The sequence below is a fragment of the Sitophilus oryzae genome, unplaced genomic scaffold (genome assembly GCF_002938485.1).
Source record: "Sitophilus oryzae breed Bouriz unplaced genomic scaffold, Soryzae_2.0 scaffold_1297_pilon_pilon, whole genome shotgun sequence".
Classification (NCBI taxonomy): domain Eukaryota; kingdom Metazoa; phylum Arthropoda; class Insecta; order Coleoptera; family Curculionidae; genus Sitophilus; species Sitophilus oryzae.
In genome coordinates this window covers 8,021,928-8,049,361 of record NW_022145945.1, presented here as the reverse complement: position 1 = coordinate 8,049,361, position 27,434 = coordinate 8,021,928, and the positions used below count along the sequence as shown (strand labels likewise).

General features: G+C 32.4%; 1 protein-coding gene across 4 annotated transcripts in view; it reads left to right on the top strand.

The window, feature by feature from the left end:
* LOC115874683 (signal-induced proliferation-associated 1-like protein 1) overlaps nucleotides 1-27,434 on the top strand; it is a 119,192-nt gene that overhangs the window by 43,596 nt on the left and 48,162 nt on the right. For 2 of the 4 annotated variants that reach the window (XM_030889903.1, XM_030889906.1), the window contains exons 1-3: nucleotides 9,706-9,821; nucleotides 11,151-11,269; nucleotides 12,316-12,545. In XM_030889903.1, the coding sequence (XP_030745763.1) occupies nucleotides 9,801-9,821; nucleotides 11,151-11,269; nucleotides 12,316-12,545 (370 nt within the window). In that variant the 5' untranslated portion in view covers nucleotides 9,706-9,800. Of the gene's footprint in view, nucleotides 1-9,705; nucleotides 9,822-11,150; nucleotides 11,270-12,315; nucleotides 12,546-27,434 lie in introns of those variants that run through there. The other 2 variants (XM_030889904.1, XM_030889905.1) reach the window with 2 other exon arrangements.

Sequence of the window (27,434 nt, the reverse complement as noted above, 5' to 3'; positions counted from 1 at the left end):
CACACTGTAGAAAGTTTAAACCCTTAAAACACATTGATCATTCTAAATGTTGTATATGTTACAGTCGAAATTCAGTGATTGTTAACCTTCACTATGAAATTCTAGCAATTACGGATTGGACCAGTTAATGTGGTATTTTAAAGAGATTTGTCGACTTTTCCTAGTAATTTCTAACATTCACTAGTGTAAGTAACGTTCACTAAAGGTTGCCAGTAAAAGTTATTCTATTGTACAGGGCGAGTGTAGTGAGGAAGAATGTTGGTGTAAGTTAGAACAAATAAAACTTTTAAGAATATTGGCTCACCTCAATATTCAAGCTCATACACATATCTCAAAATTACAATTTTATTTTAATTTTATCTTTACTATATTTATTAAAAATTATAGAAAATAACGACATAACCTTCTAAATATTAAAGATGAAAAAAAAAGAAAGGAAAATGTAAACAAAGAGAAAACATAGTAAACATTTTAAAGCGTACAAAACATTTAAAAAAAAAAACATTCATAAACATAAGATTACTTATCGGTACAAGTTTTTTTAATAAAGTTCTTCATCGGTGGACAAAATAAAGTATGCCCAAATTTTCTTCAACGGGAGTTATTCGTTTTTTCAAACCTGCTACTTCAAGCATCTCAAAACGTTTTATACAGAGAAGTTTTATAATTTCATAGTCAATAGGTTCTTTAATGTATTTTTTTTCTTGTACGCTTAACTTTTGCTATGACTTCATTAGGTATATTGCAAAAATGCAAAACAAGCACTACTACATTCTTGCGAGTGCCTATAACTTAATTTTTCACAAAAACTTTTTTCCATAGGGAAAATACCGCACAGCACTTTTTACAACGATAACAAAACAATTATACATAACCACAACAAACAAAGCGAATTTACGTCAGATGTCTGTCAACGTTGCCAACGTTTAGCCTAATTTAATGTTATCCTTATATTGCCTATTATTCAACTTATTTAACCTTATTTATTTTTATATTTTACAAGATGTGGTAACCGCGCTAACTGAATCTTTCAAACTCACTGCTATCCTCCAGAGAATGCTAGCATTTACTAGTAAAAGTTGATTTCAAAAATAGCTGTTGAATTGTTGAACTTTTACTGGCGTAGTCTTAGCAAATCAGTGAATGTGAGCTTTTACTAGTAATTGTTAACAATCACTAATTTCCGACTTTTACTAACATATACACTACTTTTTACACCTATTTAAACAAACCATAAAATACTACATCAGTGTATTTTATCAAATAATTTTTTATTGAATTTTATCGGGACTTCACAACTTACACTGGACTTTGTACTATATAGATCCAAGTGAGATCTAACAAGTGCAATGAGATAAAGATTAAAAGAAGAATATACAATAAGTTGGGCTTCCCTTTTATCAAGGAAAATACCTTGGGTACAGACGCATTCAACCAGAAATCAATTACAATTTACTTGCAAGATGTTTAGTATTGTATCGCTGACTGATAAAGAAATGAAAAAAATTACACAATGGAACTTTATTGTCTGATTTGTAATCTCTTAATTACACCGAAATTACTTGCTTCCATGAATAAATTATGAAAATAATTCTGTTTAGCATTATTTATTTATATTTGGAAGTGTTTACTAATTAATCCTGACTTTATTTTTGTTAAATAAGAGATCAAGTTGGAAAATAAAATATTTTTTTTTGAAGGTTATTGTGTATAGTACGTACAAGGTCAATTGATGTTATAAACATTTATATAAAACTATTGGATCTGTTAGTAATTGAACGTTGGCAATTTTATTTCAAAGAATTTGAATGTACATGATTTCAAAAAAAGAATTAACGAAATTCTTTTATGAAGAATGCATGTTTCTCAAAATGTAAATAATAAAAAAGTTTCTCTCTCCTCTTGTAAAGACAATCCGGGAACAATACTGTATATTACATAGAATCAATGACTAAAGAATACAAGAACATGTAAAGCCCATATACAGGCTGCAGCACAATTTGTGATGTGTGATATCAGTTTTTTCGAAGCAACAAATGAGTCATCAGAGGCAATTTTAGCGCTTTTTAATAGTTTGTGTGTAGTGAACTTTGTATAAACTTTATTACAATGGTGATTAGTTGTTCAGCTTTCAAGTCATGTGTAAAAGCCGCAGCGATAAGAAAGAGCCAGGAAATACGTTTCATAGGTAAATAAACAGTCCACTCCACCTTTTTAACGTTTTTTTTTTATTGAATTCGATAATTATTTTTCTGATATTATATATGTACTTGATGTGTGCTATACGTCGATTCTAGTTTTGTACCTTTTGTTAACACTTTAATACGTTTTTTTCGTAATTAATTAGTATATATACCAACGCATAAACGACAGGCCTAGTCAAAACCAAAACATTTATCAAAAATATAAATATCTCTTCAAGCAGCTATGTTCAGAAAAATATGTGCCACAGCCACGACTCTGTTTGGCAGAATGGTATCAATTTGGTCTGTGGTGTTTATTAGTCCTTGTATTCTTTAGTCATTGCATATAATCTACTAACAGATATATTTATAATATAAAGCTCTAACGATCTAAAATATTCGCCGGACAACTATTTCTCCTCGTTCAACACCCGAGAGATGGCGCTATATGCTATGTTCTTATGGGTGTTTGATGCTGGGGTTGTTCAACACTTCCACACAACTAAACACTTCTTAATTTAATAACAACTTTATTTTTGACTTCAGTTATTATACATCGAGCAATACACAATGAGAGATCGCCAAGCGACATGGAGCATTGGAAGAAATCAAAAGTCTCTCTCTCTCTCTCTCTCTCTAACTTAAACATAACCCTAGTTAATCCTAACCACAGATCATACCTAAAAGCTGTCTCTAGACGTACCACAGACTTGGTAAATAGGGAGGGTAAGATCACATGACATGTAAGTATACAAACTAAACTATGGTAAAAAAAAATACATTTGTTACAGCAATGAAACGGCAAAAGAAGAGCAATCATTAGCGATTATAAAACGAAAGTAAAAAAAAAATTATTCCTTCGTTGAAGGCGCAAAAGTTACCTTCTTGTCTTTTCGAGAATACGTTCTTAAGGGCTGAGACTGTACATTATGCTGGCTGTCCGATGCAGAAGCACTGGCGTTGTCAGCGATCTCGTCAGCAACCAAAAACGCGGGTTTTAATAACTCGATAGAGACGGTTCTGCTCTTTCCATGTACCTCGATTTCAAGGACCCGATCTGTAACATGACGTAAAACCTTGTATGGTCCGGAATAAGGCCGTTCTAATGCCTTTTTGGCCATATTACGTAAAAATCTCTCCGTCAGAGAGTATTTCATATGATTCACAACTCTGCTCATCCTAGTGCTAGAGTCACGGACCGATTGATAAGACAGCGCTATGTCTGGCCAAATATGCATAAAGACGCCAGATCTTGGTGTAAGACATGTATAGATTGTCAAGCCTCGAAAGTCACAAGACACGTCAGATCTTTTCCAGACCATTTTGTTGCACCAGACGGCCGTTTTGATCAAGTACATATTGACATTGTCGGTCCATTGCCCCAATACGAGGGATATATGTATGTATTGTCTAACTCTGATAGATAGATTTTCGGGGTGGGTGGAAGCCACACCCATAATTGGTGACCCCGTACCCATAATTGTCGGGGTCACCAATTATGGGTGTTTGATGCTGGGGTTGTTCAACACTTCCAACTAAACACTTCTTAATTTAATAACAACTTTATTTTTGACTTCAGTTATTATACATCGAGCAATACACAATGAGAGATCGCCATGCGACATGGAGCATTGGAAGAAATCAAAAGTCTCTCTCTCTCTTTCTCTCTCTAACTTAAACATAACCCTAGTTAATCCTAACCACAGATCATACCTAAAAGCTGTCTCTAGACGTACCACAGACTTGGTAAATAGGGAGGGTAAGATCACATGGCCCCACATTCTTTATCATCCACAGAAATATTTCAAAGGCAATTTCGGTTTATGGTTTTCGGTGGTCGTACGTCGTATTATCGTTAGAATTAATAGACAATTATTAAACATTTAAGGAAACGGTGTGGAACATCTAATCATCTAATCTCCGTCCTTTATTGTATATTCTTTTTATCTAAAATTATATATCACCATGTTATTCACTCTCTCTGAGGGCAAGACTATCGATCTCTGTTAGAAATGATTTTAATATGCAAATAAGCAGGTAAAATCACCAGACCAAGTGCAAAATCCAATGGTTTTACTTGCAAATACAATAATAAGCCCGATAAAATCGCGAACTCTTAACGCTGAGGAAGGCAAGCAAAGCCCGAATGCCAGCTGTCACCTGTGCCTGATTTCAGGATGGATCTACTGCCGCGCCATCTGTCTTGCATTTCCTACGAATGTTTGTTTTGTTAAGTCGATCGACGTTTGTTTAACTGGATTCGGTTTCTGGCTCGAATTCCATTCATTACACGCGCTGATGTAGTTAGTTTTTTTGTTCGTGTCCTCTTTATTCTTTTGTCGTATATGCTGTTGTTAACATTGCAATTTGTCTGACTATACGGTTAGTTAAACAGCGTGATTCTGCACGGAGAATCATGGCGACAGTCATTAAAGTTATTTTTATATAGTATCTACTTATATGTACTGTTGTAAAAATATTATTAGTATTGTAATAACCGTTGCTTATTATAACATTCATATTTCTATGACTTTCATACATTATTTATCAGAGAAATCAGTCGTAGAGGAGGAAATGACGGTAGGACAGACATTTATGTAAGAACTTGCATGATTTCATTCAATTTCAATCATATTAAGTATACCAAAAAATTGCGGCGTGAAGATACCCACGGTTTTTCTTCAACCATAGTTAACATATGGCAACAGCGCTTATTATCCGATTTCAACCACATCCACGGTTCTCTGTATCGAAACGCTTTATTTAAAATATATTTACAGCCACATTTTTAAATGATCGTCTATCCGTCTAAGGACTCTAATGGGGTACACGTAATCCACGTGCCGAGTTTGGTTCCAATCGACTCATAATTAAAAAAAATCCTGATGATTTTCTCCATTTAGAGGCATCAGTTTGAAACGTCGAGGGCGTCATCTTGTGACCCGTTTCCAATTATGCCGAAATCGAGCCACATTTTTCTTCAATATCAAATCCTTAGTCCCGCCCTGATGAAGATGCAAACAAAACCTCGTATCCAACTTTGCAGGGTGGGACCGTATGCACCGTCGCTCATATAGCCTACCCACCAAAATTTGGTCGCGATCGGACGACATCAACTTTTGGCGTTTCTTACGTCAAAATAAACTGTCACGTTGACACGTGTCGTACACGGTCAAGTTGGTCTTGGTCCAATCTATCGACATAGAAAATTTCATTTAAATCGGACGATTCTTTGATTTGATTCATTGATGATGGAGTTTCATAGTGCACGAAACGTCGTCAAAATGTCATGAAAAGATCTACATTCTGAGTTTCAGCTACCTAGCTGACATAGGACCCGAGTTATGAAGCTCCAAAGACCCATCTCGACTTCCTCATTGGCTGATTGGCTTACCACTTTTTCGATCGTTACCACTTTTCGTGACGTATGTCGTGACGCTAGCTCGTGTGTCAGGGCCTTCAATTTTTACTCCCAGTGCTCGTAAAGAAGTTTCACTTCAAAAATGTTTCTTCAGCTGTTGCCGGGGATTGGAAACACGAAAAACATGCCATTTTTGTTTTTGGTCAGGTTAGCATATAAAATAAATAATAACACACGCGTGAGTTTTTGAAGTTATAACAAACTAGTGTCATATACGCCACGAGACTTTTCTGGCAGTATTTGTGCTGTAGTCGCCTCTGCCTGGTTAATATTTTCTTGCGCAAGATCTTCCTGAATCATTTTTCTTTAAAATCTGACTTGCTAGTTGATAATTCACTATTTTATCGTTCAAAAATTACGATTTATCTAAATGACGTCTTAATGTCAGTGCTATTTATTATTTACAAAAAAAACGCACATCTATATTGCATAGTAACATAAACGCACCCTGATAATTTATTAATTCGCATCAATGAAACTAGAACTGGTAGATTCTTTTAAATCAATTATTCTTTAGAGATTGGACAAGAAACAGTTCTGCTGTTGGATAAAATTTTGTATGGCACTCGCGTGTTATAACATATAAGTCAATTGAGAAAATTCGCCCTAAACATTTTCCAGCGTGACTTATATTATTATGTAAGGGCCATTTCGCACCAACACAGTCCAATCCAGTCACGATCAGTCACGTCGGACGTTGATGAATCCAATCTAGGACAGTCATGAGAAAAGCAAATGCTGGAACGAAAGTTGTTTTCTATCAAAACACGTCGTGTACAGTCCAGTCCCGTCCAGACAAGTTAAGACTGATAGTGATTCGTTCGGTCGAATTTTTATGCCAGTCATTTGCGATATTTGTACACAAATGGATGTGGAAAGTTTAATTGTTTTGGTTAGAAATGAAGAGGCGATATACAGGGTATCCCAGGCTGAGCGTGCATTAGAAGTTTCTAGAGATCCACAAAATCTAGATCGGAGTTTTCTTGCACATCATTGTTTTGCAACGAGATCTATCGATTAAAAATATTTTCAATATGGCGGCACTTCCGGAAATATCGGAAGTTGACAGTAACTTTCTTATTTTAAATGGGTACCCCCATTTTTTATTACATACTTAAATTCTCTGTAAAATTCTATGGATATTGATGTTAAACACTCTATAATATCTAACATTAACCGTTTTTGAGAAAAAAAATATTTAAAATTTTTGGACGAAAAAAACTACCTGTCAAAAAAATTTGTGTAGCGTAAAAGTCAAATTTAGTGATTACCACAGCCACTGTGACATAAAGAGAAGGCATGTGGCTATCTATTTCAAAAATTAAATTGTTCAAATGTCATATAATAATGGCGGCAGCTGTCATGAAATTGAGTGATTAAAAAATTATCATAAATCATTTTTTTCAAATGGAAACCCACTTTTTTTGTTTGACTAATGAAACGGTTTTTCAATTCGTTACTTTTTAACTATACATGTTCCTATACCTAAAATATCCCGTTTTTAAGTTATTTAAGATTTAGTTTAAAAACGTATATTTTTCTTGATTTTATCTAGCTTCCTTTGACATTAAGTGTCAAACGGTCAGACAATTTATTTCCATCTGACAGAAAACGAATTATTTGAATTTCCTATAGTATAAATACTGCCTGCCTCCCCCCTTAAGAGTTTAAAAAGTGTATTTATAAAAATATGTCTCGTATTTTCGCTCTTTAGTGATATCTACTAGTTGATATTATTAATAATATTCCGGATGGTCGAAAAAAACAGCGCAAAGTTGGCTCAAAAATGATGCTGCTTTTTGAACAAAGCGTCCTAATATGGCATGGCCAGACCTATTGTTTTACATCACTTGACGTTTAAAGTCATAGGCTACTGGTTAAAATCAAGAAAAATATACGCTTTAAAACTAAATCTTAAATAACTTAAAAACGATGTATTTTAGGTATAGGAACATGTATAGTTAAAAAGTAAAGAATTGAAAAGCCTTTTCACTAGTAAAATAAAAAAAGTGGGTTTCCATTTGAAAAAAATGATATATCATAATTTTTTAATCGCTCAATTCTATGACAGCTGCGGCCGTTATCATATGACAATTAAAGAATTTATTTTTTGAAATAGATAGCCACATGTTTTCTCTTTATGGCACAGTGGCTGTGGTAATCTCTAAATTTGACGTTTAGGCTATACACATATTTTTGACAGGCAGTTTTTTTCGTTCAAAAATGTTAAATATGTTTTTTCTCAAAAACGGTCAATGTTAGATATAGAGTGTTTAATATCAAAATTCATAAAATTTTACAGAGAATTTAAGTACATAATAAAAAATGGGGGCACCCATTTAAAATAAGAAAGCTTCTGTCAACTTCCGGTATTTCCGGAAGTGCCACCATATTGAAAATATTTTTAATCGATAGATCTCGTTGTGAAACTATGATGTGCAAAAAATCTTAGAGCTAGATGTTGTAGTTCTCTAGAAACTTCTAATGCACGCTCAGCCTGGGACACCCTGTATAACCCTATTGCTGGTGTCTGGAGAAAAAATTCTTGGCATCATCTAACAAATCGGGAAATAAGTTACTAAAACATCCGAAAACAAGTCTTCTGTTATGAATGGGATGTATCCAAAATAAATTTCTCCTTCGCCTTCTTTTTTCTAATCGACGTAAAATTATTACTCTAAATATCGACCATTTTCAAAGCGTTCTGTTGTTAAACTGCTTATTTTGCTGAAAACACGTTAAAAAAAATGTCATCAACAAACGTCGGACGCGTTTGGTGTGAAAGCAGTGGACTGTAGTGATTTGACTGGACTAGACTGAATCTGACGGGACTAGACTGGACTGTGTTGCTGCGAAATGGCCCTAAGATTACAAACACTAGTACCATAAATAACTATTCATTTTAGTTGAGTTCTCGATCAAAATCACTGTAATTTAAATAAGAATTTAAAATACAAATGAACTTGATAAAAAGTAAAAATATCACCACTAATTAAATAAAAATAAAATACCGACAAATTTTAAAAACGATTGAGCATTTGTCAACTAAAATTCAAATAAGGGACCAATATGATCGCATACGTCATCAATTGATACTTCCTGTAATGACTGGTAACACCTTTGATGATTGTTCGCAAAGTTAAGCTTTTAATCCCAGTTATTGCCATTAAAGAAAATGTTCTAAAGGGGGATGACGTGAAGTCTGACGTGACATACTGGAACGACAAAAATGTCCAAACGAGAGACTGGAGCAATGTCCTGATAATGCTTTCTTTTGTTTTTCCCCGAACCGGAAGCAGGATGCGACTGCAGTATCGAGCGTATTTCCACCCACGACATCACTGCGGGCGTTGTCGAACTCGTCCTATTTTTGTCTCTATCACGTTTCGGTGTGATAGAAAAAAGTGCGAAAATTTAAATAAATCGAATTCTGGGACACAATAGAGGATGATTTAACACAAAACTGATCAAAACATTCCGAAAAAATGATATTAATACAAAATCTTATGTGAATTAAATTATGATGATAGTGGAAAATTTAATTATTGAATATTTTTTAATATCACAAAATTAATTATTTGTAGGAATTTATGCGCTTTTTACCAGATGACCTTTTTTACGTATAGTACGGCGAAATTGTATATTTTTTCATCCAGTAGTTTTATACAGGCACTGACAAAATGTTATTACTTTTCAAAACATTTTAAAAACATGTAGGTAGCGCTCCCTATGAATAGGAGTCATATTATCATCCAAATTAAATTTTTAGAAATTATTTGGAAAAAACCTGTAATAAAAATGAAACTTCACTACACCATGTATCTCCGAAACGAAACTTTTTTACTTATTTTTGCTTTCCCGAATACAATTCGTACCACCCTGTATATCACAATTATTTAGTCATATTAGAGTAGATTAAATGTGCAAAAAAATGTGTATATAATATCATAAATTCAAAATCTGTCACAGTTGAAAAAATAATGATATTTTGATTAGATATTTTGGTTATCTATTTTTTCAATACATAAATATTCAGATTTTTGTTACATTTTAGTATGTTATCTATTGACAAGTAGGTTGCTTAAAATAAATTATATCAGTTTCTATTAATACGTTAAACAGTTCACTTTATTTTTATTAAGGTGTTAGTGATAAAAGAATTGAAATATGCACATCTATAGAAAAAAATTATTACGATGAACGATTTTTCATTTTCGGTAAATATTTTTTTGCTTTGATATTGATTTTGGTGAAATTTGTCTAATTCTCTTTGCTATCTGTCAAAGGGAGTAACTTTGGCGGGTTCTAAAGGGAGTAACAGAGTTTGAAATACCGGGTGCGTCTCAAAAGTGGCTCACCCCCTATAACTTTTTTATTTTTTCAGATAAAAAAACGAGATTTGGTATGTTAGTATATGACATAAATTAGGATTGATTGACGTATTCAATTGTTTTCGGTCAATTCCTGTTTCACCGGAAATGACTACGACTTTTGATTTTTAAATGGCACCCTCGGTATTTTTTTACTTTACTCGATAGAAAATGACATTCTGAATAGAATGACATATCATATGTCAACTCTGACATTCTCGCTTAAAACAAAATTAAAATTTTAAAATTCAATCTAGAGTGCCATGGTTATGTTAAAAATTTTAATTCTTAATCAAGGAGCCTTGGAAAAATAGATTTGATTGTCTAACGTTTTTAGTGTCTTGTTCTGGCCAGTTAGAAAATACTCAAATCGTATTTTTAATCATATCTAATTTTATTCAAACGGAACGAGGGTGGCTTATTAGCATATTTGGAAAAAGCATTTTTTTACGAATAATTTGGTACCACACACTTGGTATTTCGAGTCAAATTTTCGTTACGAACCGCAAGTTATAATTTCAAATAAACCATATGCGAAAATGTCAAAAGTTGACATATGATATGTCATTCTATTCAGAGTGTTATTTTCTATTAAATAAAGTAAAAAACTACCGAGGTTACCATTTAAAAATCTAAAGTTTTAGTCATTTCCGGTGAAACAGGAAGTGTCCGCAAACAATTGAATACGCCAATCAATCCTAATTTATGTCATATACCAACATACCAAATCTCGTTTTTTTAACTGTAAAAATAAAAAAGTTATAGGGGTGAGCCACTTTTAAGACGCACCCGGATATATTTTGAGATATCAGATTTCTTAATCTATATGTGTAAAGGCGGTCCCACACGATGTGGCAAACACTTTCCAAAGTTGGACACATGAACAATATTGTCGAAACCTATGCTAAACGATGCGTTAAAACTAACGTGTAAACCGGCTTACGTAAAACAAAGACGAGTTAAGCCGGTCCTACACTATGTGTCCAACACCTTCCAACGTTGGACACATGAACATTTGCCATATTGTGTAGGAAATACACTTCTTGTGATGTATATCATAATTGATATATGTATGTCAATTATTGTCACAAACCTATTTCCCAAGTTTTCCAAATGTTTTCTTTGTTGAAGATTGCAAAACAGTTGATTTATTCTGACTTTTTCAATTTGTTACAGCGTGATGGGATGATCGGTCTGCAAGAGTGCGGACCAGCGCCGCCGAGGGCGCCACTGTCCACAAGGACGCGAGATCGCACAGCCCAGGCAATAGACTACTATAACACCCATGTTCACAGGTACTACATTTCCATATCTTGATTTTGATATAATATTGTTAGTATCTACTGTAATAAAAAAATTGTGTGTGCACTATGTGCGCATATTCGAAGTGAAACTTCTTACTAACAGCTATTCAATTGAAGGATTTGAAGGATATATCTTTTTTTATGAATGCTTTTTATAAAATTTAAAAAAAATACAGCTGATATAAAGCCGTATACTATTCTAGCTTTATAATTTTGTGTTTTTTTTAATTTTTATTAAAAAAAAACGATAATTTTATCACCCGGTCGGATAGTCCTGGCAGCTGTGGCCATTAAACCAAAATACTACTACATCTATTATATCTCTGACTACTACTAACTGCTACTAACCAACAATTTGTTTTGTGTGGTCTGTGGTCTGTTTTTGTTTAAATGTTTTGGTCATATTATTCATGTTGGCGATTTATTTTTAAATTAATGTTAATTGTTAGGCAACAAGTATTTGTTTTGCATAATCAAAATTGCCACTCTAAATTTTACATAACCAAATTGTCACTCTAAATCGCTGTCTTTTTTAGACAGATGGCACTTGTCTTGTCATTATTCAATTTATTCGAGTTCCCAGAATGTTGTTAACAAAAGTTTCATCTTAAAATAAAATTTTAATCAATCACAATTGTTTATCTCCATCCTTTACCAGATTAATAATACAGAAATTACAGTTCAATTACACACAATTCATTATTTATAGTGATATACAGTAATTTTAATAAATTATTAGAATATATAACATAACATAAAATATGACAGTGTGCTCCAATGAAAATGCGAGTTACTAATTCTAAATTCTAATTCTGAGCTGGCAAATGAGCTAGATGCTTTACCTAGACCAGCAGCTACAAACCTATCGATGAAAATATGCATAAAATCAAGGTTGGTACAGTTTCAAGTTTATTATAGTGATTTTCTTAGTCGCGTAGAAGGCCGTTTGTCACGGTCTTGAATTTTTACTCCCAATGAGCGTAAAGAAGTTTTACTTCAAAAATTGAGACAATTCCTGACGTTTTTCTCGGTCGTAGGTGTTGGGCAAACGCAGGGCTGTGCACTTCGAGATCATCATTCAACGATCGTCACCACCACAACGCCCGGCGCCCCCATCTCGCTCCAGAAGCGCTGTGCCGTAGCAATTCCAGCTTGGAGCTGTTGGACCAGCACGGCAGACCGTTCAAGTCCAGCAGTCCGACCCTGAGAAGGGAATACGGTAGCCACGGGTCCATTGACGTTATCGATCGACCAGCTGTTGGCCAAGGTAAGGTAATATTTTAGGCTATGATTTTAGCTATATACCTCTTATATTAATCATTTATTATATCTTAAATAGTGTTACGGATTCCGTGGGCCCACTAATTTAAACTCACGATGCAAATACTTAACGAATTTATTTTCTCACTATATACACACAATTTATACTGATTACAACACACAATTAACTAATTATTAACATCCTTCGTCAAACTGTCACGATTCACAATTTAAAATGTTGTATTTCAAAATTCAAACTGGCTCAACCGCCGATTGCGCGCTTTTATATACTCTACTGACTGTTTCTGGAACCTTCTAAAATTCTCGATATCATTCTGCCTCCTACTAGTAAATTCTGCCGCCTGATTCGCCTACTTTTCTACTTGGTTAAGAGATGGCATCTCAACAACAATGTCCACAGATAGTCCTCAACCAGCAATACGCTTGCGGTTTATTCACTTCTCCGACAGATGTCGCCACATATACCTTGACAATAGTTTCTAACAGGCGGATGAAACTGCCATTTGAATTTTGGAAACACGGCGGAGTTTCTGCCAGTAGAGGGATAGATGGCGCTGCGTAGAAATTTCATCTAAAGTCCCTAGATATTCATCTAGGGACTTTAATTTCATCATGATTTTATCAAGTCATCCACAGAGTATAGTTTAATTAACAATTCTTTTGATACTCTGTGGAATAATTGGAGTAGTTGGAGTAGTTGAAAAATATAAATATTTATATAAAATGTTGTTAATTTAACAGTGATGTGCTTTGTTACCCTATGAATAAACATTGATATGAAGTTGCTTTCGCCAGAAACAATTATAATTAAATAATTTAATAAAAATTTAATTTCTAAGTGACCCGGATCAGTTAGATCAGTAAAATAAATTGAAAAATAAACTTCATTCCATATTTGGCAATGTCTGTCAGTTTCTGTGAAGTGGAAGTGATTTGTGATTTGTTTTTATGGGAATATTTTACGGATTTTTGCGAATTTAGAGTATTTTGGACGATAGGATTGTGAAATTTAAAAGCCAAGTAGTTTAATATATAATATTAATTAATCCCTGTGATAATTTTTATGAAATTTCTCATAATCAAAACAAATTCTTTCAACAAAATGGCTGTCTCTCAAAATTTGGAAGATCATTAATTTTAAAGTTTTATTTAAGTGTATTTATATCGAATCAAGAATTTGTATAACATATTAAAAGCTTAATTTTAAAGGTTGTGCAGTAATTTATGTAAGTGTACGCTTTTAGATAAATATTAAATATACAAATTTGCAAAGACAAACAAGTAATTTTAAAAAGATCATTTATTTATTTAAACGAGTATAATCATTAATCATTAGGTTGAAAATATATTTGTATTTACTTATTTATATATTTTCTATACCCTTGTATTATTTATAAGCCCTATATGTCCTGTTTTATTTGAAAAAAAAATGCTTCGAGTCATCGAGAATAGATTTAATAACAATTTTGTCCCTTGGCTTTGTGTATTATATAATGTGAATTGTAAGATGTTTCTATTTGAATAGGTCATTAAAGTTGAGATTAAAGTTATACCAAATTATATTCACGGTAACTATATGTCTTTTATATAATGAATTATTTATTTATAATTTATAACCTTTTTTATAATTACTTATAACTGATTGTATAAATTCTGATAACTTTTATATATACTTGTATAGTGTTGAATGTGTTATATGTAATTTTATTAACAATGTTATAATAAAATAATCAAGTTACAAATTTTTCGTGTTTTATTCTAATTTCAGGGATAATTTCAACCTAGATTATTAATTTATTTGTATCAAAACACATTATTTTTATTTTGTAAAATGTTTTGTTACAAATAAGTTCATAATCTAGATTGAAATTACCAAATATAAGTAAAAAACTTATGAACTGGCAGTAAAGGTCCATTTAAAAATATGGCGCGAACTTTTAGTTCTGCCAGTAGCCCGCTTGGATCGCGTCGAGCGCGTGTTTCCAGGCCTTAACATAGGAGTTTTCATTTCTTTCAGTTAGTTATTCTATGGTTTCTAATATCAAACAAATTGATTAAAGTTTCCACAGAAAATTTGGAAATGGTTGCCAATAGACCACGCGTGCCAATAGATAACGTAGACCAGCCTTTGAATAACAAGATTAAGGAAGGAGCATATCAAAAATCTTAGGTCCACCGCGATGGGACCGAAATATGGCCGACTTAAATTCCGGTTTATCAGTGCCGTTCTAATTTTATTTAAAAAATGTAAAACTATGATGTAGGGTAGACGTGGGGTAGACTCGATAATTTTTTTTTATTTTACGTTGTGAATAAATGTTGGTAGTTACTAAAATTGTTATAAAAACATATTATTATAATAAAAATAGATAAGTTTTAATAATTATTTATTAACACAAACATCCGATACGCTACTGTGGCAGGTAAGTCAAATTGACGTATCTAAATTCTTTGACTTCTAATCTTTGACAAGTAGTAAATAAAAGCAAAAATGCAAGAAAAAAATATAGTATTAGTTAATTTAAGTGAATTTCGTAAATGATCAGTTTACTACACGTATGTATATTATATAGTCACTTACTAGCGAAAAGTTGTTTTCACTCCATTATTTCACTCGATTTTTGCCGAGATCTACCGCACGCTACACAACCAACTATTTTAGAGTCAAAGAATATACCTAGCTAGAAAAAGAATGGACTCTGCCATACTGAAAAATGGTCCTACAGACATGGCGCCATCTATTGAGTAGGGCTTGTTTTAAATGGATCTAAGCTCGGGCTTTTTAAATGAGCGTATTTATTGAATTTTGCTCTAAAATAATTAAATTTGATTATTAAATCTTATTTTTTACACAAATTCAACAATACTAATAACAAGTATCGTTGTGATGTGTAAAAAATAAGATTTAACAGTATAATTTATACAATTATTAAATAAAATTAAAGCCAAACATGTGAAATATTATTTATTATTTAAAGTTTTTATTTATAAGTCAAAGATTTAAACATCGTTTATTATAATAAATCAAAACCAACGTAATACGCCCAAAGTTTGGTAAATTAAGTAAATATAAATAGGTACTTAAATGATGGCAAAAATAAAAGACTTACATTATATTTTTAGGGCCACAAACAAAAGGAATTGTCTAATTAAAACACATATAACAAATTATAGTTTGAAAAACGTTTTGATAATCATTTATTTGATAATATTATGATGCAGGCACTATGACAACGACAATATTTTTTGAGAATTTGACAATAATATGACAATGGCCGTTGGAAACTGTGGAAACTACAAAAAATTCTGTTTTAACGCCATCTGGCAATAACTAGTAGCAACTTCTTAACCTAAAAATTAATTGCATTACCACCTAGTGGCTAGGGCTGGAACTATTTTATTTGAGATTTCCGTGGAAACGGTGGAACCCATGATACAAAGAATTTAAGGTATGATATTGCGCAGGTTGGTCACTACGTCACAGGTGATAAACGGCACCATTGGTCGGCAAGCTCCGCGCGCCAATTTCAAATTGTCAAACAGATGACATAATAAATGTGAAAATAATTTTTCAAATGTCAAGTTCGATGATTTGACATAACTTTTGGGGTTATGTCCTAATTCTTCCCTATTTTAGGCCTTTTTTTATTAGTGGCAATTGGACAATATGAATATTTTTTTGTATGGCGTATCACGTCACAGGTGGTATGCGCAAACTTAACAAAATTGGAGCCGCTATCGATCATACCTTGTTTTCTTTGTACCATGGGTGGAACCGTTTTTGCTATTTCACTTTCCCGCCCCTGTTTAGAGTCTTTTTTGATAAATCGCGATAGTGTCACTGTTAATTTAAGTTCTGCCACAATTTCCATCTAGATTTACTACTTTTATACAACTATCAGTAGTAGAATAAGTAAATAATAAATAACATAAAATAAGCTCCGTAAAGACTGACAAATCCACAAAATTTCAAATCAAATTCAAATGTGTCAAATGAATCGTCAAACAGAATTGTCAAGGATCCCCACCCTAGAGTCCTTTTTCCGCCCACCATGCATGAATACATGGATATCATTATGCTCCTTCCTTAGTCTTCTTATTCAAAGATACCAGCGAAATAACCCATCTACTCTAGGGAGGGATGTCTCACTTGTAATTACATGTACATTTTATTGGCAGTCGGTGGCATCAAGGCCAGTTATCTGAGATACACGACCTTGAACGATCTGTTAATTGCGATAGTAAGTTTCTGGTGCGCTAGATGGCGTATCAAGTTGTTATAGTTTTGCGTACAAAAATGTTAAGTTTTTATAGTTGCCTAAAAACTGATAAAAAGGAAGATATTTTGTTTCTTTTTCTACCGATCTAAACCACACTTTCCTAAATTTGATACCGGTAAATCATCAGCTGTTTTCTGAACTTTCGATCTTCATTGTTGTAATTAATGTATTTTTCTACTAGATTTGTGATTTTAGATCATTATTATCACAGGTGAGGAAGTAGTTTATGATAAAAAAAATCATTTTCATAAACCCAGTTAGTAATTTAAAAACATTGTGTATTTAAAATTAAATTGTTTCAGGTACCTACATATTTTATTATAAGATTCGCCCAGTTTTGTATTACAATAGTTTTTGTAAATACTTCTATTTTTATGAATATTTAAGTTACTTTTACTCTTAATTTTTTGGAAAATAAAGTACCTTTTAATGAAGTTTTTTCGAAGAAACTATTTCAAAGTAGGTTATTTATATTATTAACAAATACCTACCTATCTTATAGTTTGAATTGATTTTTATCTGTCCTTTATTCTATGATTTTTATCTATCCTTTATTGAATATTTTCTTTGTTCCCAGAGTAGTTACGAACTAGTCAGCGACAATCAGATATAAGGAAAACATTTCTTATACTGATTTCTGAAAATCTGTTTCTGAAAATTGTTTCTGATTGTTTTGTACCTACATTTCAAACAAATTACATAAAGATAATGGTATATAGTATATTCAAATTTTCCGCAATATTTAGTTCATTCCTGGCGTACTAGATGGCGCCACTTTAAATTCGAAACTAAAAAATACTGGTGGGTTAGGTTAGGTTAGGTTAGGTTAGCACTTAACACTTAAGGGACATAAAGAGCCATTACTATCGCTTTCCCGTTCAAAATATTCTAATAAGGTACACAGTTCTCACTAAAAGAGGTTCTAAAAAGAACAATGTCCAACTGCAAGGTCGGTTAGTAAAAATGTTTAAGTTTAAAGTATTACAACACTAAAAACTAAAAACTCGTACTACAAAACTGTGTCAAAAACGTGCCTCAAAAAAGTGTCAAACCGAATGAGAATGTCAGGAAATAAATAAATAAATGTGGCAACTTGACATTTTTTACAGCGGAGTTACCACCTGAATCCTCAGCGGCAAATTTAAATTCCAGTTAGTAAGCCTGGCGCCGAATTTGTCCAGCGTTGGCAACAATGAAATTAAATATCGCGCCCTCGATTACGTAACTAAAAGTTTAATTGGTATCAAATATAGATATTTAACAAAAAATATATTTACATATTATACAGTGTAGTCGTCGTCTTGAGACATTGTTACTTGTTTTATTACTTATTTTAATCATTATATTACTAGTTTATCTACTAATAATTAATTAACGTTTAAAACCCCAAAGTAGCGTATTATGGGGCGATTTAATTATTTTAAGGCCATTACACTGGAAAGATAATTCGGTTTTTCAATTTATCGATTTATCGGTTGACTGATAAAGTTTAATGAATTGTGAATGTCAATATCAAGGAAACTCGCATTGTTTATGACGTATTAATTTATGTGGTCTTGATTGCTTACTATGTGACGTTTATTAAGCTCTATGCTATTGGTTGCAAGGTGAACTACCAATGTCGATTTATTCTTTTTTCTTCAGAATCAACAAATCCGATATTTAGATTATTCTTATTCGTGTCATATACAGTTGGTTTTCATAATTGTATTATCATTTCATAGTGTAAAAGTCAGCGGCAAAGATTCATTGATGCGGGTGATGCGTCGTATCCTTTCAAAATATTGTACTAAGTTTTTATTTAAAAAAGTCATTGAGATCTCCTATAATAAATTAAAATTCTCAGTAAATTTATTCAAATAATTAAATTCAATTCCAATATATCTCGACAGCGCAATGATGCGAATGTCCTCGTTACATCTTGAACGCCGCCGAACGCGAGCCGAGGTCAACGAACTTTCCGGCCGCGATTACGTTTCTCTTTCGCTGTTTTAGTCGGTGGGTGATGCGATTTCTGAAACACATCGCGGTATAAAATAAAAAAATATCGTCACGCGTCGCGATGACCGATTCTGAGTGCGGCTGTAAAATAGAAATAATTTTGCAATCATCCTTCAGTTCTATAGTGTATCCACGAAGATACATATTTTGAATACTAATACTAAACTAAAATCGTGTATTCGACATTTTAGTGAAAATGTTTATAAAAGTGAACACTGGTTATATTTTTTGTTGACTTTGCCTACTATCACAGATTAGGTATCCTATAAGTATACAGATAAAAATCTTGTCCCTAATTCGTGCTACGAAAATTGTTTTTTATGACGATGTGCAAACGAGTAAAATTTCCTGTGCGCAAAAATAAACTCGCGTAAAATAACAATAAACAGCGTAATAGAGAGATATCGCTAAACCGAATAGTTAGGACGTTAATAAGGCCAGGTGGTATTTCCTTTACGTGAGGTGGTATTAACTCTCTTCATTTATAGTTATCGGATCGGAAAGAATTCTGTTCGCGTCGCGTCCGCTATGACTTTAAAACTTTGAAATTGTTTTGTTTACTAGGTATTTTAAAACTAAAGGGCCAAAGTGCTTATTTTCAGTGCTTTATTGTTCAACGTCTGCCAGTGGGTTTAGGACAACAAGCAACAAATTCTCTTAGAAGGGCTAAGTCGTCATCCTCTGTAAACCTAAGACTCTTTATAGGTTCTTTAATATTGGAAGAGGTGGAATCCATATTTTGGGCCATATTTATTTAATTAAAACTAATCCCAGCTACTTACATATCAAATTACCTAATAAAACTAAAGCAATAATTCAAAACAATTCAAACATAACCTAAAATAAAAGATCTCACCGGCCGGCTCCGGTTGTCAAATACCCGCACATGCTCATTTAAGCAATTTTTAAACGTTATCAGAGGTTATTTAGAAAGAGCGCTTGACTCGCGCATATCGTAACCATGATAAGGTACGCGTAAATACTGGATGACGCTATTCGGTTTTCCGACATCTCTCTAATAACTGTGCCGGTCAGGCGCTGTGCACAATTTTAGAAGCCATAAGTGGGCGTGCTATGTGCGCAAACTAGTAACCTAACTAGCGCCCGATTCCGAAAATTGGAACCACGAAAAACAATAAAGAAAAAAGAAAGATTATAATCTGTATAATCTGTGCTACTATTTTGCAAAGAGAAGTAATGGATTTAAACATTCAAGGATGCACAAACAAATAGGACTGAAAAAATAGATCATTAACAATTTTTTATTGATATTGTCCGCAATTATTCATGATTCACACATGTATAATAATTATAATTTTTGCACACCTTTTGCTAGAATAGAAACTAAAATACGTATGCATAATAATACATGATGGATGAGTCAGTCCACTCCTTTTTTATTACATTTTTGCTTCCAGTTTTCAGATTTAAATAAGTTTGATGATGCTATCTACAGAATATAATTATACGCCTTATGATATTTTTTTGCAAAAAAGATTGTCGGTAAAGCCTATTGTTATTATTTTAAATAGCAGGATATTTTTTTGTAACGCTCTTCAGAGTAATGAAATACCTAATAAGTTCGTGTTATATACATGTTTGTGTATTTTTACTATATACTAGGTAGTTTTTTTATTAGTTATTTTACACAGGGTGTACGAGATATGGCAAGAAGAAATCAGGTGATTGCATTTTTTAAAATTAAGACTCTTTTATAAGAACTTTAACTCAATATCGAAAAGTTTTATACATATAAAACATAGTTTTAAAAAAATTATCGTGTAAAATGTCAGACATAACTGTTAAAAATAGGGTTTCATGATGCCGTTTCAGTTTCTAAATGTATGCATATTAAATAGTGTTAAGACTTCTTTCTTAGTCTTTTTAATCAATTCTGAATTTTAGAATTAAGAATTAACATAAAGAGATTAATTATTATAAAAAAGATAAGTGGGACACCCTGTATAAGCGATACCAATTAAACTTTTAGTTACGTAGAGGACGCGATTTTTGAATTTATTGTTGCCAACTATGGACATATTCTGGCGGGAGTGCGGCGTAGCTCCTATAATAGGATCTTAGAAATTCTGTATAGATGCCCGACGCACCGTGTATACCCTGTATACGAATTCCAAATGTTTGTCAAGTATACGAGTCGTGAGAATGCGCATTTTGAATATTTTGAACAAAGCGGTAGTAATGGCCCTTAAGTACTGTTAAGGAGATGAGTTTTGTTGAGGTAACTAATAACTGTTTATATATTTATAATTAATTTATTTTTGTTTCATAAAATTTTTTGATGAAAATAAAATACGCAAAAGTAGGCAACTGGTTGTGCCGGTCAAGTTTAATCACGTGACTAAAAGTTTATTTGATATGAACTATAATAGATCTAATAACACGAAATAACACTGATTATTTTTTATTGACCTGAGCTATTACATATCCAAATCAAGTAAATAAACAAATCAATAAATAGCGATCAAGGTAATAATTTATAATTTTTTTGTGCCAAACCAGTGAGTCATATTATGGAGGTGTCTGGACAATGGTTGCCGCACAATTTCAATAATTTCACGTCATAGATTAGTCGAATAGCGACAAGGTTTAAGGTCGACGATTAAAATAGATATTAGAGAGCTACTGAATTAAAAATTTAACGGTACAATAAGATTTATTTTGAGAAGTTTTTTTCTTGCTTTTTATTAAAATCTTTGGTTTGGTTGGGTAATTTTGTTACAAAAATAAAATATACAAAATATGCTTTGGAAGTCCTTCTTCAATAGTTTTAATTTTTCTGAATACACCACAGAACTGAAGGATGATTGCAAAATTATTTCTATTTTACATTTACAGCCCCACTCAGAATCGTTTATCGCGACGCGCGATCATATATTTTTTTTATTTATATATTTTGCTTTGAATTTTGGAATTTTGTTATTATTTTGTGTAGCATATTCTTTATTTGTTCGTTTTGTGTTTGTGCGTACAGAAATTATGGAGGAAGTTATATTTCCCGAGGAACCAGGGGTGGAACTCTGTAACGAAATAGCGATCGGTAGCGATGAAAAATACTGTCGCTTGCCGTTTAGTTTGTACGGCCAAGGTCAGTATTCTTTATCGCTACCGATCGCTATTTAGTTACAGAGTTCCAGCCCAGAGACCTTATATTTCTCTATGATTTGAACTTTATGTTTTGTGCTATGTGTTTTGCCGTCATCATGTAATATTTTGTTCACCGATGAGAGGAGGAGATGATCTGATTTGAACACGATCCAGGAAAGGGTATCATGCAAAGCAAGTTTAGCAAGTTCGATATGTAAAGACATTACCCATCTCTGAACTCCGTGAACGTAAAACGAACTGACTATAAATTCGCGCCTTCATTTAATAGTGTTGAACATTTGCTACCTTAACTGAACTTCAACTGCTGAGTTTATAAATCTAGCTTAAAGGTGAATTAATTTTTGATGATGGTGTCTTATTTAAATCTTTATCTGTTATAATAGCATAGATTGCAAACCCTGCGATCTTATATGCTTTGTTAGTGGCGTTGTTAAATACGTTTTATAATACTATAGGTTAATCGAGAGGTAAACTGCTGGTGTATTTTGGTGTACAAGATGTTGGTATTTTTGATATTTTCGTGGTATTATTGGTATTAGTACGAAATTATTTGGCATTACTGTCGTATCTTTTGGCATTACTTTGGCTTTAGTGTACAGAAATTCGTTAGCGGTTTTCCCCTCGAGGTTAATTCAGCATTTATATGTTTTATATTATCAAATTTAATTTAGCATTTAACTGTAAGCATTTGAAAAGTGTACAATGGTTTATACTTTTCAATATTCCGTTTTTAAAAATAAATTTTCTTTATATTTTTTGCAGTTTTAATTTCATAATATTTTTAAAAATACATACAATTTTATATTCAAATTTAAACTGCCCGCCTTTTCGTGGTAGGCAATGCAGACACCTATTTTAGCGATTACGTCTGTCATATTTCCATTAGTTCAGTTAGGGCTCAAGGGTGGGGGTATATTTTCAACTAAACAAAATTGAAATTTTTCGTAGAAATGTTATGTTTCGTTATCTTTTGATATCTGGTCTTTACTTAGTCTGGTCTTACTTATCTGGACTTAAATGTCTATATTAATGTTAAAATAAAAATTAATTTACAAGACGATTAACCTCTTATAGTAAAATGTTAATTATAAATGAGTGGTTGTAAAATAACAAGTCTGTTCTAATTAGTTGCGATATATTAACATACTTATCAGGGCCACTGCAGCAATACAAATCAATTAATTAAATTATACGATATACAGGGTGGTCCGAACTGTATTCCGGAAACTTCGGCAGCATATTCTGCAGTTAAAAATAAGTAAAAAAGTTCGTATAGATGTATGTTCTAAAATGCGTGAGTTTCGGATATACAGGGTGTAGAAGTTTCATTTTTATTTCGATTTTTTTCAAATAATTTCTAAAGTAACGTCAATATTGGGATAAAAATTGAGTTTTTTTGACATGAGAAATTTTATTTTGATGTCAATATGACTCCTACTTGTAGAGGGCGCCACCTACATATTTTTTAACTGGTTTGAAGAGTAATCACTTTTCGTCTGTACCTGTATAAAACTACTAAGTAAAAAATTATACATTTGCGACGGTTTTTACGTAAAAAAAGATCTCTTGGTAAAAATCGCTACGAGTAATGGTTCTCGAGATATTTGGAATCTAAATTATCAATACTTGTCATCATCATTGACATAAATTAAACATGTTGACTAAATAGTTATTAGACTGAAATCATAAATTTGAAATGTTTTTGTGCCAAAAGTTCTTTATCATCATTTTTTCGCAGAAACATTTATGATTAATTTAAAAAAATAAAAATTTCCAAAATTTATTATTTCAGTCAAATACTATCTAGTCAGCATGTTTATTTTTTGTCAATAGTGGCATGTATTGACTATTTCCATTCTAAATATCTTGAGAACAATTGCACGTAGCGATTTTTACCAAGAGACATTTTTTACATAAAAAGTCATGGAAATGTATATTTTCTCACTCAGTAGTTTTATTCAGGTACGGACGAAAAGTTATTACCCTTCAACACAGTTAAAACATATGTAGGTGGCGCCCCCTACAAATAAGAGTCATATTGACTTCAAAATCAAATTTCTCACGTCAAAAAACTTCCAGACACCAATTTTCATCTATTTTTTTTCTCGATTGACATTACTTCAGAAGTTATTTTAAAAAAATCGAAATAAAAATGAAACTTCTCCGCCCTGTATCTCGAAAACTAAGCATTTTAGGACATACATTTATAAGAACATTTTTACTTATTTTTATCTGCAGAATATGCTGCCGAAGTTTCCGGAATACAGTTCGGACCACCCTGTATATGATATCGATGATTAAGGTACATTCAGGTTGAGGGCGTCGAGCATCGCGTCCGCCCCATTGAACGCGAGCCCCGATGCTCAGCGGACGCTAGCGCAACGCCAAACACGACGATGTCTGCCTGAACGGTCTAATTTAAGTTAACTGAATTGATTCCATTTCGACACGCGGCGTGGACGCGGCGCGATGCTCGGCGCTCTCAGCCCGAATGTACCTTTAGAGTTGAGGGTATTCTTGGCTTAATTTGAAGTCATACTTTTTAATAATAAAATATAATAATAGGCAATACTACTAATAACAGACTCTTATATATTTTTTTTTATGGGACAAGTCAGTTTTATTAGTGGGGTTGAAAATTATTTAAAAAATAGGAATTGATGGTAGAAGGGTAAACATTTAGGCAGGGTTGTATGTATTTTTTTATGCCGTATCATAAAAAAATAAAAATAAAAATTTTGTCCAAAAAATAAAAAAAAAATTGGGGTGGACTACCCTTATCACTTAGAGGTATAAAAATAGATAATAATCTATTCTCAGAATCTAGTGAATATACATATAAAGATTAATCAAAATCGGTTAAACCATTTCGGAGGAGTATGGTAACTAAAACTGTGACACTAGACATTTATACAGGGTGTCCCAGAAATAAGTGCAAGTATTTTAAGGGGTGGTAGATCTCGATAAAAGAAACGTATTTTCTCTTTATTGTTTTTCAAATAAATCCAAAATAACGGAGTTATTTTACTTTGAAAATTTCGAAAAAAAAAGATTTTTTCCTAAAATTTTGAGAACCACTGGATCTTTTCTGAATTTTTTTTTTGTAAATTTAATCTAATACCTATGTTGCCATATTATCAAGAATTTATGTTTTTTAACTAAAAACTAAAAAAAAATCCAAAAGATTTTCAAAAAAATTTCGAATCTTTAAAAAAAAAATCGCGAAAAAAAGGCGCGTTTCTGGGGTTGAACTATACTACCAGTTAAAATACTTACACTTATTTCTGGGACACCCTGTATATTAGATTAAAAAGCTCTAGTTAATAGCACAAATGTCTCAAAACATATACGATACAATAAAAAATAAATTAAAACAGCTATAATCACATGGCACATGTCTATATACTCTATTATATTGACAATAATTACCATACGATCTAAAAAAAAACGCTTTACAGTGGCTCCTGAAATGACAACTGATCATAATTACCGTGAGTTCGATCCCTATTTTATATTTAAAATTGACATAAAAACTTGTCATGATTTAATTGGAAAAAAGTAAAAAGTATTATAATAACTCCAAAATATCCTATATTTTTCGCCACTGCAAGAAAATCTACAATATAAAATAGTTATTTTATGTAAACACTTCTGGCGTTAATCCCAAACGGAAACTACTTGTCAGAAGTTAGGTTTAAAGACATACAAATTTGCGTAACGAACAAAAAAAATGCTTAACGTTTCGGAAAGTTTATGTCTTTCCGTCGTCGGAAGCAAAAAAAAATACAAAGAATAAAGGAAAAACTATTTAAGATATTTAAATTCAACTATTCGAGAACACTTTAGTTTTTTAAAACAGATACGTCTACAAAAATCGTTGACGTTCTGTTAAAATGACATTATATCAAGTTAAACTTCAAAAAAACCAAACCAAAACAATTAATAAACAAATTTAATTTTAATTATTAATTAATTTAATTTTTTTTAATTAAACAATTAATACTACCTGATAACAATTACTTAATAAGGTAAAACCAAAAAGGTCAAACTTTCTGTATGATTATTTTTAATTTTTACGTATGTTATGTTTATTTATGTTATGTTCTTTAACATCAAAAAAGGGATTGCCATACATTACTAACATCTACAGATGCATGAGCAATACATTTACTTTTATTAAAAAAGCCTGTTTTATTTTTCCTTTAGTGGTTATCGCTTCTTTCATTATAATTTTGGCGTTATTAAAATTTATTCTGTGCCTTGTGTCCCATGAATGCTGACAAATCTCCCTTTCTTAAATAATAATCTTTATGTTTTTTAATTCGAACATTTAAGGGTCTCGATGTTTCACCAATGTAAAATTTATCGCATTCACATGGTATTTGGTATATTACATTTTTTGTTTGTTGTTCTGTATTCATTGGTTTAGTATGTGATAAGATCACATATATGTGATCTAAGTGTATTTTGTGATTTTTTGATGCGCCACATAGGTATAGACATTTTTTATTATAATAACATGGCAATCATTCAAAGCCAATATATTTAGAAAAAATCTGTTCGGTAACAATTATTTTCTGAAAATTGATTTGTGTCTGGAAACTGCAGGTCCCACAACGTTCAATAGAACGAAATATGCTAGGAATAACCCAGAGAGACCGTAAAAGAATAGAGTGGATACGACAAAAGACCCAGATAATAGATGTCATCCACAGAGTCAAATCCATGAAATGGCAATGGGCGGGACACCTGGCAAGAAGAACGGACAACAGATGGACCACAAAATTACAGCCTGGTACCCACGAGGAATTACCTAGAAGACCGAACCTGAGATGGGACCATTAGTTCAGTCATTGGGGATCAAAAAAGGAGCCTGCTTGGAAAAAAGTCCGGAAGTTTTGAAACTTTGCATGTTTATAGGTTTTGGGATCCCTAACTAAAATCCATAAAATGCACATTTTCAGACTTGCCGCCGGCGCCACCATCTTGCAAAGATGGCGCCCAAAATTGGTATTTTGTGAATATCTCGAAAACTGCGTTTTTCGCGAAAATTTGAGGAGAGCAAAATTAAACAGAATAAAATTTCCTATAAAAAAGGTTTTATGAATATTTTTCCTAAAGCCAACCGTTTAGGCACAAAATCCCTGGAAATTTTACAATTTTGCGTAAAATATGATATATTATGTATAGTCGATTTTCCGAAATCAAATGTCGATTAGGGTTCACTAAAACTAGTTTTAGTTTAGTGTCTTCAATTTTGTCATGAAACAGTGGCGTATCATTAATTCGCTCATTAATTTATGAATAATTAATTGTCGTGCTGGACAGCATTCATTGCGAACTTACCACCAGGTTCAGCATTGGTCTGGTTGCGTTGTACCAAAGATGCCGAAAAATGGGGTTGGGAGAAAACAAAAACAGGCATTACTCCAGTCACAACATTGAAAGATCCAGCTCCAAAATCCCTG